This window comes from Orbicella faveolata, unplaced genomic scaffold (assembly GCF_042242905.1).
Source record: "Orbicella faveolata isolate gen_17 unplaced genomic scaffold, um_ofav_v1 contig_35, whole genome shotgun sequence".
NCBI lineage: Eukaryota > Metazoa > Cnidaria > Anthozoa > Scleractinia > Merulinidae > Orbicella > Orbicella faveolata.
Genome location: NW_028301564.1, coordinates 15,809,972 through 15,824,531, shown reverse-complemented (window position 1 = coordinate 15,824,531; position 14,560 = coordinate 15,809,972). Strand labels below are relative to the sequence as shown.

The 14,560-nt window shown below is 38.4% G+C and overlaps 1 protein-coding gene and 1 long non-coding RNA gene across 2 annotated transcripts; both read left to right on the top strand.

The window, feature by feature from the left end:
* Window positions 1-2,726: 2,726 nt before the first annotated feature.
* On the top strand, window positions 2,727-5,009 carry LOC149103482 (uncharacterized). The gene is made up of 4 exons (XR_016201834.1): window positions 2,727-2,896; window positions 3,121-3,303; window positions 3,954-4,165; window positions 4,622-5,009. It is a non-coding gene; the product is annotated as an uncharacterized LOC149103482 (long non-coding RNA).
* Window positions 5,010-5,817: 808 nt separating this feature from the next.
* LOC149103481 (DNA damage-regulated autophagy modulator protein 1-like) lies at window positions 5,818-13,682 on the top strand. Its single transcript, XM_089272845.1, has 2 exons — window positions 5,818-9,282; window positions 12,141-13,682. Exons 1-2 carry the CDS (start codon window positions 8,914-8,916, stop codon window positions 12,600-12,602), a joined length of 831 nt encoding a protein of 276 aa, XP_089128971.1. The 5' UTR covers window positions 5,818-8,913; the 3' UTR covers window positions 12,603-13,682.
* Window positions 13,683-14,560: the final 878 nt, after the last annotated feature.

Genomic DNA, 14,560 nt, shown 5'->3' with positions numbered 1-14,560 from the left:
CCAGAGGTGCTATCGGCTGTTGCAGCAATATTCCAGATTTAAAGAAAGGTATACTGTACAATTTACTGGCGATGATCGGCTAATGGTGCAATAAAGACGTAAACGATGGTTGATTTTGTCGAACCGAAACAAGCGAACTGAATCTGTGAGAACCATTGAAGAACTCTCACTGGAATTTGTTCCGCAGACTTTCGAACGCTGTTTTCATAAATTTTCTGCTTAAAACTAACCAGCAATTTGTAGAAATACCACCGACAACCTATATCTTCCAATCCCGCAGTATTTATAACATAACCGGCAAAGTTGTGTGATCCGGTCATGATCAAGAAGCGTTATACTAATACGTAAATAGATCGCAACTGTACGCCGCTAACCAACACTTACTTCTCTTTCGATTTAGATGAAAGTCGAAGATTAATCCTCTAGAATTACATGATAACAAAATTGTTAGACTCACAGAGTTTTTCGAAGGTTTGGAAATCAGCAGTGTGACAAAGATTCTGTGCAATAGCGTCGAAAATATGACCGCGTAACATTATCTGCGGACCGCTTAGGGAACACATCCTTTTCGCTTATCCGACGAATTTCACTGCAAACTTTGAGAACAATTTACATTGGTTATTTGGAGTTACGACTTAAAACGTGTGACAATGTGAAATCGGTAATTGTATGAAATGTTTCCTTCCACCTTGCTTCCCGCAGCTTCAAAAATACAGGTCCAAACAATACGATTTTCAATCGATCGAAGCCAATGTTTTGGACGTCATCAAGTCTCGAAAACTGCAACACGTACGTCGCTCTTATAAACATGAAGCATTCAACTGAAAGTAAAACACAAACTGGATTTAACAGAACCTTGACAAAATACATTCTCGGTAAGGACAAATGTAAACGGGCTATAAACACGCGTGGGAATCTTATGTTTAGTCGGACGAAATTACCATCCAAAGCAGTCCTTGAGTTTTCTTTCCTGCTGTTCGTTTGCCTGCTCCTCCACTTCGTATCTAGCTTTCCATTCCTAATATACAAGCAGCTCGTCCGCAAAGACGTCTTCCCCGTCGTCGCTTGAAATATTGCAAATTGCTCTCAAAGCTCTAAGCAGTGAGTTCACAGTTGTCGAACGTGCTCGATCGAAGTTTATATCGGAGCCTTCCGAATCGAAACTTAACTCTGACTCCAGTGACGAAAAAGAAATGATTCTGAGACAAAACTTGGACGTTTTAGTCCCCAAATACATCGGAACGATTAGTTTTGCATTCTATTTTCTCGAGCAAATACAGTGAGTTCACTGAGGCGCTATTGTGTTTGGTTCCTGGGTAGACGTCATCAGGTACCGCCGCCCCAGACTCCCTAAAACGCGGTCGTGAAACACTTAATCGCGACTTTGAAAGGGCATAGAAAATCGAAGATTCAACCAAATTCAAAAATTTCTTCGCCCAAATGCTTCAAATAAAGTCTAGATTTGTTTTAGCGAAAAAAAAAATTTTGGGGTTAGGTGCACTTTAAGTAAATTATAATAGTCCGCAAAGATTTGAGATAAAAATAAACTACAGAACTCTTTTAATGCCGTACCAATCCGTCAGAACGACGTTGAATCTTTCTAAAGGGCCGAAGATGTGTAGTTTTAGCGCGGCTTTCGTCGAACCAGTGTTCGTATGATAATTTTTCAGACGGTTTTTGTTTTCATTGTTTAGCTTGAGGGCAGTAGATGATGTTCGATTCGCTTCTGTGTCGAAAAAAGCATCTATTATGGTAAACTAGACTCTTATAATCAAAGCCCTCTTTTCTGTTACAATGTGCGTTCTACATGCATTCTTGTCAATGAGAACCATCATCATTTATTAATGCCTTCATTCAGTGCTATCTAATGCTGATAATATACAGCTAGATGCGTGCAGATAGTTGTAAATGGGTGGGTTTTTTAAACTGCCTGGTGCTCTGACAGGGTCGACGTTTAGAAATAAAGAAACCTCTATTTGGCCGGTAAATTGTTCAGCAAGTTTTCACAAGCTTTCGACTTGGTTACGTTATGTAGGTTGACTGTTCAGGATTTCACTTTCACCAAGAACTTCTAAATTGCAGGAGAAATTATTTCTGACCAGGAAATGTTCGCGAAAGAACGAATTCAGTTACAATGTCTCGATTCAGTTTTCACCACTGAGATGGAATCCCCTCTTGTAAACAATTTCTATTACAAGCTGCTATCGCCGAGGGCTCAACTCTGAATAATTTATATCTCATTGGTAAGGGGGCTTATAATCGGAAGAATTTTAGCAATTGAGATTCGCGGAGTATATGAAAGAGGGAGCTTTTCAAACGAATTTTATTGTATGAAAATTTCATAGCACAGTCTCGAAAGGATTTGGGAAAATCAGCCTTGATCAAATGCGGTGCGATGGTGTTTTCAGCGCCATGGTTTCCTATGTTGTTCAGTATGAATTTAGTAAAAAATGCAAATGCAATTTTGAAGGTTGAATGCGTTGTACATACCAAGAAGATGTAAATTACAGACCGAAAATGTCGAGCGAAGAGCACTTCATAAAAGAATTGAATGCGGAAATTTTGGATGGAGATTCCGCGAAATTTTTACAAAATATTCACAGAAAGTCCGGGCCACTGCCAGAAATGGATATGCGGTGACGTCATGAGAAATGGCAATGCCGCCAAAGCTAGGCACACTATACAAAGTCCCTTCCGAGCTCTTTTCGGGGCTTAAAGCAGCCTTTTCCCACAAGGCTTTGCACACAGTACAATATAACAATGAAGTTTTAGTTGAGTGTGGAAAAAATGGCGGCTAGCGAAGCGTCTTCGAGTTTCGAGGAAAAAACCTCACTGTTTTGTGCTATTTTTTCTCTGGTTTTTACACGACAAGACTCCAAATAGATGGAAAAATCAGGTACGTTGCAATTTTTTTCCTCTTTGAAAAAAATATGTCGTTAATGTCTATAAAATTTGCTTTCATTTGGTGGTATTTTTGTATTGGTCCACGACTGCGTCGCTTGGTCCAAGGTTTTTAAAGATGAAATATTGTAGTTTCGCCACATGCGTCTGTTATTAATCGATCGCGCTGACCATGCAGTGGACCCGATTTCAAGCTGTGTTTACTTTATTCCCCGACAGGCAATGGAAAAGCACCACGATTTCCTCAAGAAACACTGTAGATAAGATATAAGGCCTCTTCAGAAAGAGGCTTTTCTACCAAATCCGCGAAGTTGTCGGCAAAACCGTCGGAAGAGTTCAATATTTCTTGAACAAGACATTTGTGGAGGAAATTGAAAGCGGGACTGTTGAGAAGATTGAAGGGTAAGTGTATTTCACTGTTACATTGTACATAAGCTTATAAACAATAACAGGCAGAAAGAGTCTGTAAATTGCTTAAGCTCTGTTTCACGTGGGTTTCCAAACTCGCGCTGCACAGCTGACGTAAGGTTTCGCCTACAGAGATGTGAAAAACTTGCCTGGTGCTTTTGTGGGCACAGACACTGTGGTCGTGATTTGTAATTGGGGTTTGATTGACATCTTTTTTTTTTTGAAAAGAAAAAAACCTGTATTAGCCTTGGCTAAGAAATGAACTATTCCTTTGATTGATGCAAACTGCAGATTCAACTAGAGATCAGCAGCCTTCTCCTACCCTTACCTTGCCTATCAACCTAAGTAACAAATGCAATTCCACAAACTTAAAAGAAAACCAATACCCAATGCTATCCTCCTCCCTCCATAAAGCCAAAACGAATACAAAAAAAATATCCTCCACCCCTAAAAATAATCCACAAGTTTGCTTGAAGGTAATTCAGTCTGCATGCTGAAAAACAAGTAATGAGTTGTGATGCATGGATAAAGGAAAAATAGGGGTATTATTTATATTGTGTATAATTTTTTCATGTCTATTTTTTTAAGTCATGCACAGGAGGAATTCAGGTATATCAATATTAATTGTTACATTTTCTTTTAAGAATAATAACCGGAGAGCCAAGGGTGTCAATGAAACCCACTGCTACACAGAAATGGGTGAAAAATAAAAGAGCAGGAGGTGGTGCAGTCATTCCTTGCAACTGGCTATTGCATGTTACGAAAGGAGGAGAGCTTCAAAAAAGTGACCAAAATAAGAAATGCTATTAGGTCAATAGGATCTTCCACTGATTGTTTTCAAGACATGGAAATAAGAGTACGAATAAAATTCACTTTTGATACATGTAGCTGTGGTAAGGTACAACAAAACTTGGCTGAAAATTTGAATATAATTTGATACTTCCTTATTTTGAACAAAAGCACAGCCACAAAAAGTCCCCTTTAAATACAGATCTATCAATTCTAGATTTATCATTATGGATAAAAATAAAAGATAAGAAAGTGAACCTTGCTTCTTGTTAATAAAGGGCTCTTTGTTAAAATTTACTCCCAGAAAGTTTGATATGGTTGGGGGTCATGTGAAGGATCTGGCATGTACTGGCCTAGTACCTGCTTTGAGAAAATTATGGTATCTTCCCCTATGATATTCCAAAAATTCAGTATAGTATGATGACATCATGTAAAATAATACTGACTGAATTTCACTTTTGATGGCTATAAGTGTGGATTAACTATATTGGTCACTAACTTCACAATCATTTATGTCTTGCAGGTTATGACAAGAAAGCAATAAAAGAGGAAAATGAAGTTTTAATATGGTGAAAATGACATAATCAAATGACTAATAAATGCTTATAGTGAAGTAGCTTTTGAATAAAAAAAAAATGAAAATGCTTTTAGTGAATTAGTAGCTGTTTAATAACCTTGCTTGTACACAGAACAAAGATCCTGTGACAATTTTGGTGTGCAGAAGAGGGAAGTGTCTGAGGCAGCAGCAAAGAGAGATATCTAAAATGGGGTAGTTAAATTATAATAGTGTAGTGGCATACAATATTTTTAAACCTGGATAAAAGTAAACATTCACTTTTATTACCTATTTTTCCAATGCACAAGGAATTCATACAATCTGAATAAAATATTGGAACTTTTGCTTAAGGACACTGGTAGCATCTTCTTCTAAAACTCACTGAAAAACTTCCATATATGATATGACACATGGAAAGGATGAAAGAAACTTCCCGTTTTAAAACAATTCTAACCTGTTCTACATTGAATCACAAAAAGTTGAAATTGTTGAGATTCACTGCCCCAGAGCACATGTTGCAAAAGGGTCAAGATTTAAGAAAAGAAATGAATAGAAAATTCACAAAAATCCACATTACTGCAACTGTCTTCATTACCTGATAGAGATGATATAAAATCAATATTTCAGCTGGATTACCTTTCATATTGCAACAGCAAACAGTTTAGCTTAAATTAAAAGTGGTGATCAGCGCTATCGAGGCCAAAATCAGCCTTTGTTGATCTTCGGCAGTCCTGGGTTGTGGAACGATACCTCGTTCAAAGTAAGTCGCATTAGTACAGTTTATCTTAATTTTATCGAAACTAAGCTTTTATACGATAGGAGAAAATTGGTTCGAATCGGGAGTAAAATTAATTACACGAATAAAGCGAATCCAAGTAAAACGCCTACTAGTTCGAATTATTCGCAGGTTCCAGAGGTCGCGAGATTAATAGATGGGGAGGATTCCACCGTATTATTGTTGTAGTTTGTTATGCGACGTCCCCGCCGACATAGATTTCTTTTCGCTCGCCATTCCTCTCGGTCTTAGTCCCTTTCGCGGTCCAGACAATGTTTTGGTTTTGCCTGAGCCAATCAGAGTACAGGAAATCATATATCCATTTCTGGTAATGGCCCGGACAGCATATCGTTATTGTTCTTTGTTGAAGCGACGTTTGGGGAAATTAGCCGATCACTTCAACACTCTTTGTTTGGTTGCTTCTCTTTTTAGTTCCACCATTGATGACTTCGGTACAATACTCACAACGTTCTCTTACTGCTACTCTTGACTGGTTACAGTAATTACTAAAACTACGAGGAGCAAACTTGTCACGTTCCTTTTAAAGGGACAACCACGTCATCCATCAAATCAATGTCAAACTGTCAATTAGGCTAACGTAATGTCATGCGCAGTTCGAATAAGGTTCTATTGCGACTGCGCACCAAGCTACTTAGCATATTTTCCTTCGAGGTTATCGAGGCTGACTAAAACATTTTTTAGGCCTTGATTTTAACCGACTATTCTTAACCCTTTGAATACCAACTACGCATATATGCGTAATTTATGGTCGTGCTCTTTGTACCACTTGTGACGTCATCAATTTAAATGTCATCAGATATTCTTGATAAGCAGATAGTAGTGCTAGGCTAGCCCTTTCCGCACAATGGTCAGGTTTAGATATCGACGACATTCCGACGTCGCAAATCAAAAAACAACGTTATCAATTTTGGTGCAAAAACGGTGGTAAAATGGTCCACAACGCCTATGATTGATCAAGGTCCATTTCTAGGCTTCGCCCGTAATTAACATCCAACTTTTCACTGCAGCCAGAAAGAACATACAATGCAAAAGGTAGCCAGTGTAAAAGGGCCGAGAAAAACAGAAAGGAAAGAGCCAACAAACGAAATTGAGAACGGTTAATGACAAAAAAAAAACACAAAAAAAACAAAAAAAAAAAATTGGCTTATGCGCATGCCCGGACTTGAAGTTTTGCTCAATTTTGTACCTAAATCTTCGAAAAATCTCTCCTTTTAGTAAAAAAAAAAGCTTTCTTTTTTAGCAAAACTTAGGCTTATTTAGCGTCATGGCAGCTAAAAAACCTGACTAAACGCTTAAAAACGGTATTTTTTGGCGAAAGTTTGGTATTCTAAGGGTTAAGTGGTTGACCTAAATAAGGTAACGTGAGCAATATAAAAGTTACAATCTTCGTTCTTACCGATTAAAAGTTTAGGATAACACTAAGTTAAAAGATAAAAGTTGTTGTTAAATTTTTCATACAACATAAGTATTACAAGGAATGGGTTTCCAAACTCCCAGCTTCGTGGGCGGGATTTCCAGTTAAAACTATCCATCTCGTTAACTGGACGTGCTCTTGGTACAAACATCCTCTAACGAGGTGCCGCTGCTATTGTAAGGAATCTTTTCTTTATTTGGGTCGAAGTGCGAACTAGGAATAAATTAATTAAACATCGTTATCAAACTCCTTGAAAAGGTCAGTAAAAAGGGCGAGGTTTGACTGAAAAAGTGGACAGGAGACTAGAAATAAGTTAAGGAGTCTAACGCGACTAATTCCAAAAAGAGCGCTTCCAAAATCTAGATTTCAATTTTTATTTCATTTTCTCGATCGATACCCGTGAGTAAACAAACGAATTGCTGGACAACGCAGCTGAACCGAAAACATGTAGTGCAGCAACGGTGCTCGCAGAACATGAATATACCAAGGCGTCCTACAAAGAATCGGCTAACAAATTATTCAAGTAGATACTACATTCAAAATAGTGAGATTACACGGTACTATTTCCAGTGTAACAACAGTCAAGTAATTTACACATATTTCGCTGAAGAACTAGTTCCTAGGAAACGCAGCACCTGCGTACACGTCAACAACGATAAGAAAGGCAAGATTTTTTAAACACCTAAAATATTCCAATATTATATTTCAAATTACCCAACACCTATTTCTTAAAACATTATCATTAACTTTTTACCCATTATTAAAACGAAAAACTATGGTTGTGAATTTATATCTTGCTCGCATTTTTATTGTTTTACATCTTGTTTCAAGTGACGTGATTCGACTGTAACTTTCACGCATTTTGAACTGCCCAGATAATATAACGATAAAGTTGCCGTGGCACTTGATTTTAAACGATACAGCGTGTTCAGCTGTTTCAGGGAGTTCTGAATGTTTGACTATGTGCAGTGATATAGACAACCAGTAACTTGCAAATCTTAGTGTGTCTACAGCGTGTAAATGGTAGCTCTTCGCGAAACCTTGGATAAAAGTTGTTGTTAAATATTTCATACAACATAAGTGTTACAAGGAATGGGTTTCCAAACTCCCAGCTTCGTGGGCGGGATTTCCAGTTAAAACTATCCATCTCGTTAACTGGACGTGCTCTTGGTACAAACATCATCTAACGAGGTGCCGCTGCTATTGTAAGGAATCTTTTCTTTATTTGGGTCGAAGTGCGAACTAGGAATAAATTACTTAAACATCGCTATCAAACTCCTTGAAAAGGTCAGTAAAAAGGCCAAGGTTTGACTGAAAAATTGGACAGGAGACTAAAAATAAGTTAAGGAGTCTAACGCGACTAATTCCAAAAAGAGCGCTTCCAAAATCTAGATTTCAATTTTTATTTCTTTTTCTCGATCGACACCCGTGAGTAAACAAACGAGTTGCTGGACAACGCAGCTGAACCGAAAACATGTAGTGCAGCAACGGTGCTCGCAGAACATGAATGTACCAAGGCATCCTACAAAGAATCGGCTAACAAATTATTCAAGTAGATACTACATTCAAAATAGTGAGATTACACGGTACTATTTCCAGTGTAACAACAGTCAAGAAATTTACACATATTTCGCTGAAGGACTAGTTCCTAGGAAACGCAGCACCTGCGTACACGTCAACAACGATAAGAAAGGCAACATGTTTTAAACACCTAAAATATTCCAATATTATATTTCTAATTACCCAACACCTATTTCTTAAAACATTGCCATTAACTTTTTACCCATTATTACAACGAATAAATATGGTTGGGAATTTATATCTTGCTTGCATTTTTATTGTTTTACATCTTGTTTCAAGTGACGTGATTCGACCGTAATTTTCACGCATTTTGAACTGGCCAGATGGTATAACGATAAAGTTGCCATGGCACTTGATTTTTAAACGATACAGCGTGTTGTGCTGTCTCCGGGGGTTCTAATGTTTGACTATGTGCAGTGATATAGACAACCAGTAACTTGCAAATCTTAGTGCGTCTACAGCGTGTAAATGGTAACTATTTCACGAGGCCTCGGATTTCTTCCCCTTTCTTGGTCAATTCTCCTGGTTTTAGGCACGATATCTTCCTACATAATCGCGATATGTCAACAAGATGTTGAGCCAGTTCTCCCAAGTGTTAGCAAAACAGCCGCTTTTGAGCCACAAGGTTCCATCTTCAACCAGTTTCTTGATACAGTAGCACTTGTTGGACTCATGGCAGTGTTTGTGCGCTTTCTGCAAGTTGAAATGGCCTCCAAAAGTGTCAAGGAAAGTAACACGGGATTAATCTATCGTTTAAGAGTGGCGTCTCTCACTTTTGGAATCGGATCTATGATAGGCGTGTCTATCGCTGGGAATTTCCGCTTTCCGAGGGGAGAGGTAAGTTAAGAATGGCAAAGTCAAGTCAAAAGAAGTGGCTAGAGGATTGTGGCTTACCAATAAATGGCAACATAAATTGGACTGCTGCCTATCTTTTAGCTAAAAAATGCACAAAGAGCACTAAGCTGATAGAGTTTCCGTTTAAATTCTTACATAGACGTGTACCAACCAATAACGTTTTATTTACAATAGGTCTACAGGGCGATGGAAAGTGCAGTTTTTGTCATACCTCCTCTGAGTCAATAATTCATCTTTTTTGGTCATGCTGTCAAACATCTCACTTTTGGAATAAACTTACTGAATGGCTGAAAAACTTAAATTTACTTCCTAGAGATTATGCTTTGACAAATATTACTGCTTTGGGTCTGAGGCCAGATATCTCTCAATTTGCGCTTCTTATCAATTACTGCTTTCTCTTAGCACGATATCACGTATGGCTCGCTAAAACAAAAGATGATCATCCAAATCTTACGCATTTCATATGCACACTAAAATCACAATATGAAATACAAACAAAAAGTGGAGATATAAAGAAATGGAAACCTCTTACAGGATATTTGAGGATTTAATTATTATTTTAGATTATATTTTCTATACCTATCGGTATCTATCTCCTACCCATTAGTCTATTTCTAATCTCCTGTCAGATGCATAACTCATTTTACCTGTAATGTACCACATGCCTTTGGTCTGTTTTTTGTTTCTATAGTACAACCTCAAGCTGTGATGATAACTATCTATTTTTCTTTTTTTTTTCCTTGCCCCTTGTCGTCACTCAGATTCCTTTAGATATTGTGTGCCACACCATTTCTGAGAGCATTTAATAAGGCCGGTCTACATGAGGAAGAGGGTAACTGAGAGTCAGAGCCGTCTTCTGCAAAGAAAAAACACGAAATTCTCTATTTTCCAATTGCCCATAATTTACTCTGTTTGCCCACCGAATTTTGCGTAACTATTGTTGTGAAATGCTTTTGGGAATATGCAGACCTTCCAAGAGCATTTCACAACAATAGTTTATGCAAAATTTGGGGGGCAAACAGAGTAAATTAATGGCAATTTGAAAATAGAGACTGACCAAGCTAAGTTCTGCATATGTTGCAGAACACAGGCAACGACGGCAGATTTTTCGTATGTCTTTTTTTCGACTGATCGCTGAAATTACATATTTAGTCTGAGCAGGATATTAGACCGACTTGCGTACTGAACAGATTTAGGTAGTAACGAGATTCGAAGGCAAAATACTGATCGATAAATGTTTTTCTTATGCTAATTTCTGGCTCTCGATTTTTCACGCCATTTTGATGTGGCGGTTTCCGTTATATTTACGAAGAGTTCCAGTGGAGAAAAAATAATGTCTGAGGTGTTATTAAGTGGTTACAAGATTTGGTAATATGAAAACTACAGGGTAACGACGGTTTTAGAAAGGCGAAGCGATCGAAGGGTAGTTTCGTGACTGATCGAGTGAGACCGTTAATTTTGTTTGGTTTTTTGTTTTGCGTATTTGCTTCACATCTGATTGGTAGCTACGTATATCGATTAATCAACTTCCCCTTGTTTCCTGGAGTGTGAAGAAACAAAAAACCTACAGCCCAAGGGGATGCACACAGTGGAAAGAGGACGGAGTGGGCGTTCTCTCAGTGCCACTGTGAGCATTCCTGGGTAGAGAGGAGGGAGTGGGCCTCCAATAACCTAGCTCCATAGGGTAGAGACGGAGAGAGTTGAGCCTCCGGAAATCGAGTCTATGGGGGCAAAAGTGTGACGAGAGGAGCACTTCATCCCCACAGAATGCGAAGCATTCCCCCCATTGACGAGCCACAAGGAAAAAACAATGATACCAGAACAGCATGGAAGTAAGAAAAGAAATAGAGTGATTGACGTTCTGAGTGTTTAATGAGTTACAAGGAAAAGATACCCAGCAGAAGGTATTTTTTGAGCAAATTTGAAGAACAAAGATTTGCTGCCAGGCGAAGAATTGCACTTTCAATTTTTCATACAGATGTCTGTAAAATTTCCCGCCAATTTCGACTTGCTTTTCGACTTGCTTTTCTAGCGAGACTATTTCCCTCAAATGTGATCTGTGAATTCTTTTACCTAGTAATTTTAGTATTTAATTCATTAATACTTCAAAACTCGAATTTTCCGTGATTTGTTAAACATTAGATTCTCCACTTTTTCCATACATTTACTGTAATTTTTCCCTTGCAGCACCCCCCCCTCCCCCCAGGCAAGATGGCATCAGAAACCTTGAAGAAGTCGATTTCATTTTGTGCAAAGCTGCTTACTTGCTTAGTATCGGTACAGCGAGTCCAGAATCTGCTCTCCTTTTGTAATTGAAATGCTGCTTGGCCTTGATTTTAACAGGAAAATGCCCTAAATACTTAACGATTTTAAAGCACTCTTTGGAAGAAAAAAAATACCATGTCCGTCGCCGGGACATGTAGCCCGTTTATTCCATTTAAAGGCCAAGCTTGGTTATCCGCTCAGTGTTAACTGGGGTTTGTGAGTCAGCACGCCAGAAATACAATAACTCGTCGCAAAGTACATTCTTGGAATGGAAATAAACCACTGAATGATGACTGAGTGAAGTCCTGACACGTATAGACAAATAGAAGAAATCTACAGATTCCGTTAGATTGTGGTCAGTCATTCAGCGTGTTTTGCCTTTCTTCATTTACAAACATTAATAATTACGCTAAGACGAAAGAGAAGTGTCATTTTTGACGACACAAAACGCTGTATGAACATAAATTGTATTTTTTTAATCGTTATCTCCTTTAGGTTGTGCTTCGCGGTTAGGCCGAACATACAATCAAAAATCATCAAAAAACCGCTTTGATTTCATTTTCTCCCTCTGTTAGGAGTATGGGCAGCTGGGAATCGTTCATTTCACTGGAAGTTTGATAATTGGCCTTTGTGGAATTGCATACTGTTTTCTGGAATCCGCGGTCACATTTCAACTCGCCAAACTCTCAATAAACTCATGGGGAATGTTTGTCACTCGACTCCTGATAACTTGTGTCTTGACCGTCACCGGTATCATTCACGTGATCTTGAAAATTTGGACAACCAATCACCTTTCACTACATGGAAACCCTCTTTACAAGGCTCCTTGGTTGCAGTTCAACGCTACAAATGAATTCTACCCACAACATGTCACCAGCAACTTAGGAGAGTGGCTAACATTTTTCCTGTTCGCTCTATTTTCGGTGACATTTTACAAGGAATTTCAGAAGATTTCAATCAATTTCAGTTGTTTTTCGAAGAACTCAGAACATTCTACAGACGGGAACTATTCAATAATTAACAACACAAACAATTAAGGGGCTCTCTTTTTCGGTGGATTAAAAAGCTATATTTTCATATTTAGCTCTTATTAACCGAGCTGGAGGTCTGTATGGGAGAATCTTGACCGAATCACACCCGAGGTCAAGATTCTCCCATACAGACCGACTAAGCTCGGTTAATAAGATGTTTATTATATGGCGCAAACAAGAGCAATTTAATTCGTTTAATGTAACTGGTTTATACTAGCTGACATTTTGCTTGCGAACGGCGATTAGCTGAATTTAATTCTGCCAAAGTTTGCTCGTCCTCTTCACTTTTTTTTCTCATCAGGCTTTTTGGCACTTCCATAAATAAATATTGTTAGATGAAAATAGTCAATGATTTTGCATTTTAGTTTGTAACTTTTTCACTACAAAAAATTACCGGTCTAGATGCCGGTCTAGATGGGAAAATCTAGACCGCTTTCAATATCGATTTCAGCCAATCAAATTCGTGAATTTGATAGTTCCCAGTCCTCATGAGACAGAGCCATATAATAATTAACAATTATTCCACGAGCGCGCGTTGGATATGAGTTGACTATAATTATCTCATACCCAACAAGCGCGAGTAGAATAATTGTTTTATTGAAAACGCCGCCAAAATGTAGAAAACTAAAATAAAATAAAAACTTAAAACACCCCAAAATATACGCTTACGCTTTCCATATTTGTATCACGACGGCTAAGCCAATGAAAACTCTTGAATTGCATGGTCCAATGACCCAGTTTTGAGTAATAATTAATATTATTGAAACTTAACATTAGATAAGAGTTCAATTTGCCTGAAAACTGCAGAGGCCTAGGTAATTTGGAATTAGTTTTGGTTTGAGGAGCTTTTCCTCAGTCAGTATAAGTAGCTTTTCCGGTTTTTCGCATCTTGCGATCACTATTATAATATTATGTATTCCTATTTAATTTAACTGTGTGTCATTTTGGCTTGTAATGAATGCTTACAACAATTTGTATTTATGGGCTATAGTGCTTATTTTGGCTTGTAAGTAGCTTACAACAACTACATTTATTCATTTACAAAATGGCTGTTATGGGAAGTGAATTGAAAATGGCTCGAATCAGTGATCGGCTTTAATTCTTTTTAACGCTTTTCCACCCTTGTGGTGAAGGGTAAATGTGAGACTTTGCGAGAAGGCGAGACTAGAGTTTTTCTCTGCGGGCCCAGACATGTTCCTTCTTCAATTGCAAGCTTGACACTTCAAAGTGTTTTTAATGCCAGCTCGACACGTTCAGATTCTAAGACGTTCAGGCATAATTTATAAATCAAACAAACAAATCGGTACGCCGAGACTTTCTTAGCCTTGCAAAAAATTGAGACTGCGAGACGTACATCACCGCTTAAACAACGAGACTGCGAAACCCGAAAATTTTGCGAGACCCGTGGTTTTCAGGGGCGTAGATAGGGGAGTCCTGGGGTGCCCATGAACCCCCCCCCCCTTTGTGAGCTATTTTTTTAAGCAAACAACCTAGAACCGGTGACGAAAACGACATGGAAATCTGTTGAGTACCCTCATTTTGGCTCAGTGTGACCCCTCCCCCCCTTGGAAAAATCCTGGCGACGCCATGGTTTTTGAAGGACCACTCGCCACCCCTTTAAGGACGACAAACTTAAAATAATTGGTTAATAGTTTGTAAGATGGATCATCCCGCGGTGATATTGCTCTTTAAAACAATATGCAATTGCTTATAGCAGAGTTTCTAGGCCTACAAAAACATGTTAGGTAGCTGCCAAATTACATATGGTATAACGCTGTTGACATACTGAATACAGGAAGATGTTCCTTTTTGTTTTGCCTTGCGGAACATGATGAACCACAGGTAGTCGTTTCTAATATAGCAACAAAGTGGTATTGGAATTCTACGATAAAAATGTACGACTTTGAACTTGGTTATCCCTGCGAGGTTTAAGAACTACAAATATGTCGAGACCTGACTTAGTT

What these genes read in the sequence shown, in the direction of transcription:
- LOC149103481 (XM_089272845.1), top strand. Translation starts at nt 8,914, where the DNA reads ATGGTAACTATTTCACGAGGCCTCGGATTTCTTCCCCTTTCTTGGTCA. An exon ending in TCCGCTTTCCGAGGGGAGAG is followed by an intron (nt 9,283 to 12,140) that starts GTAAGTTAAGAA and finishes TCCCTCTGTTAG; the next exon opens with GAGTATGGGCAGCTGGGAAT.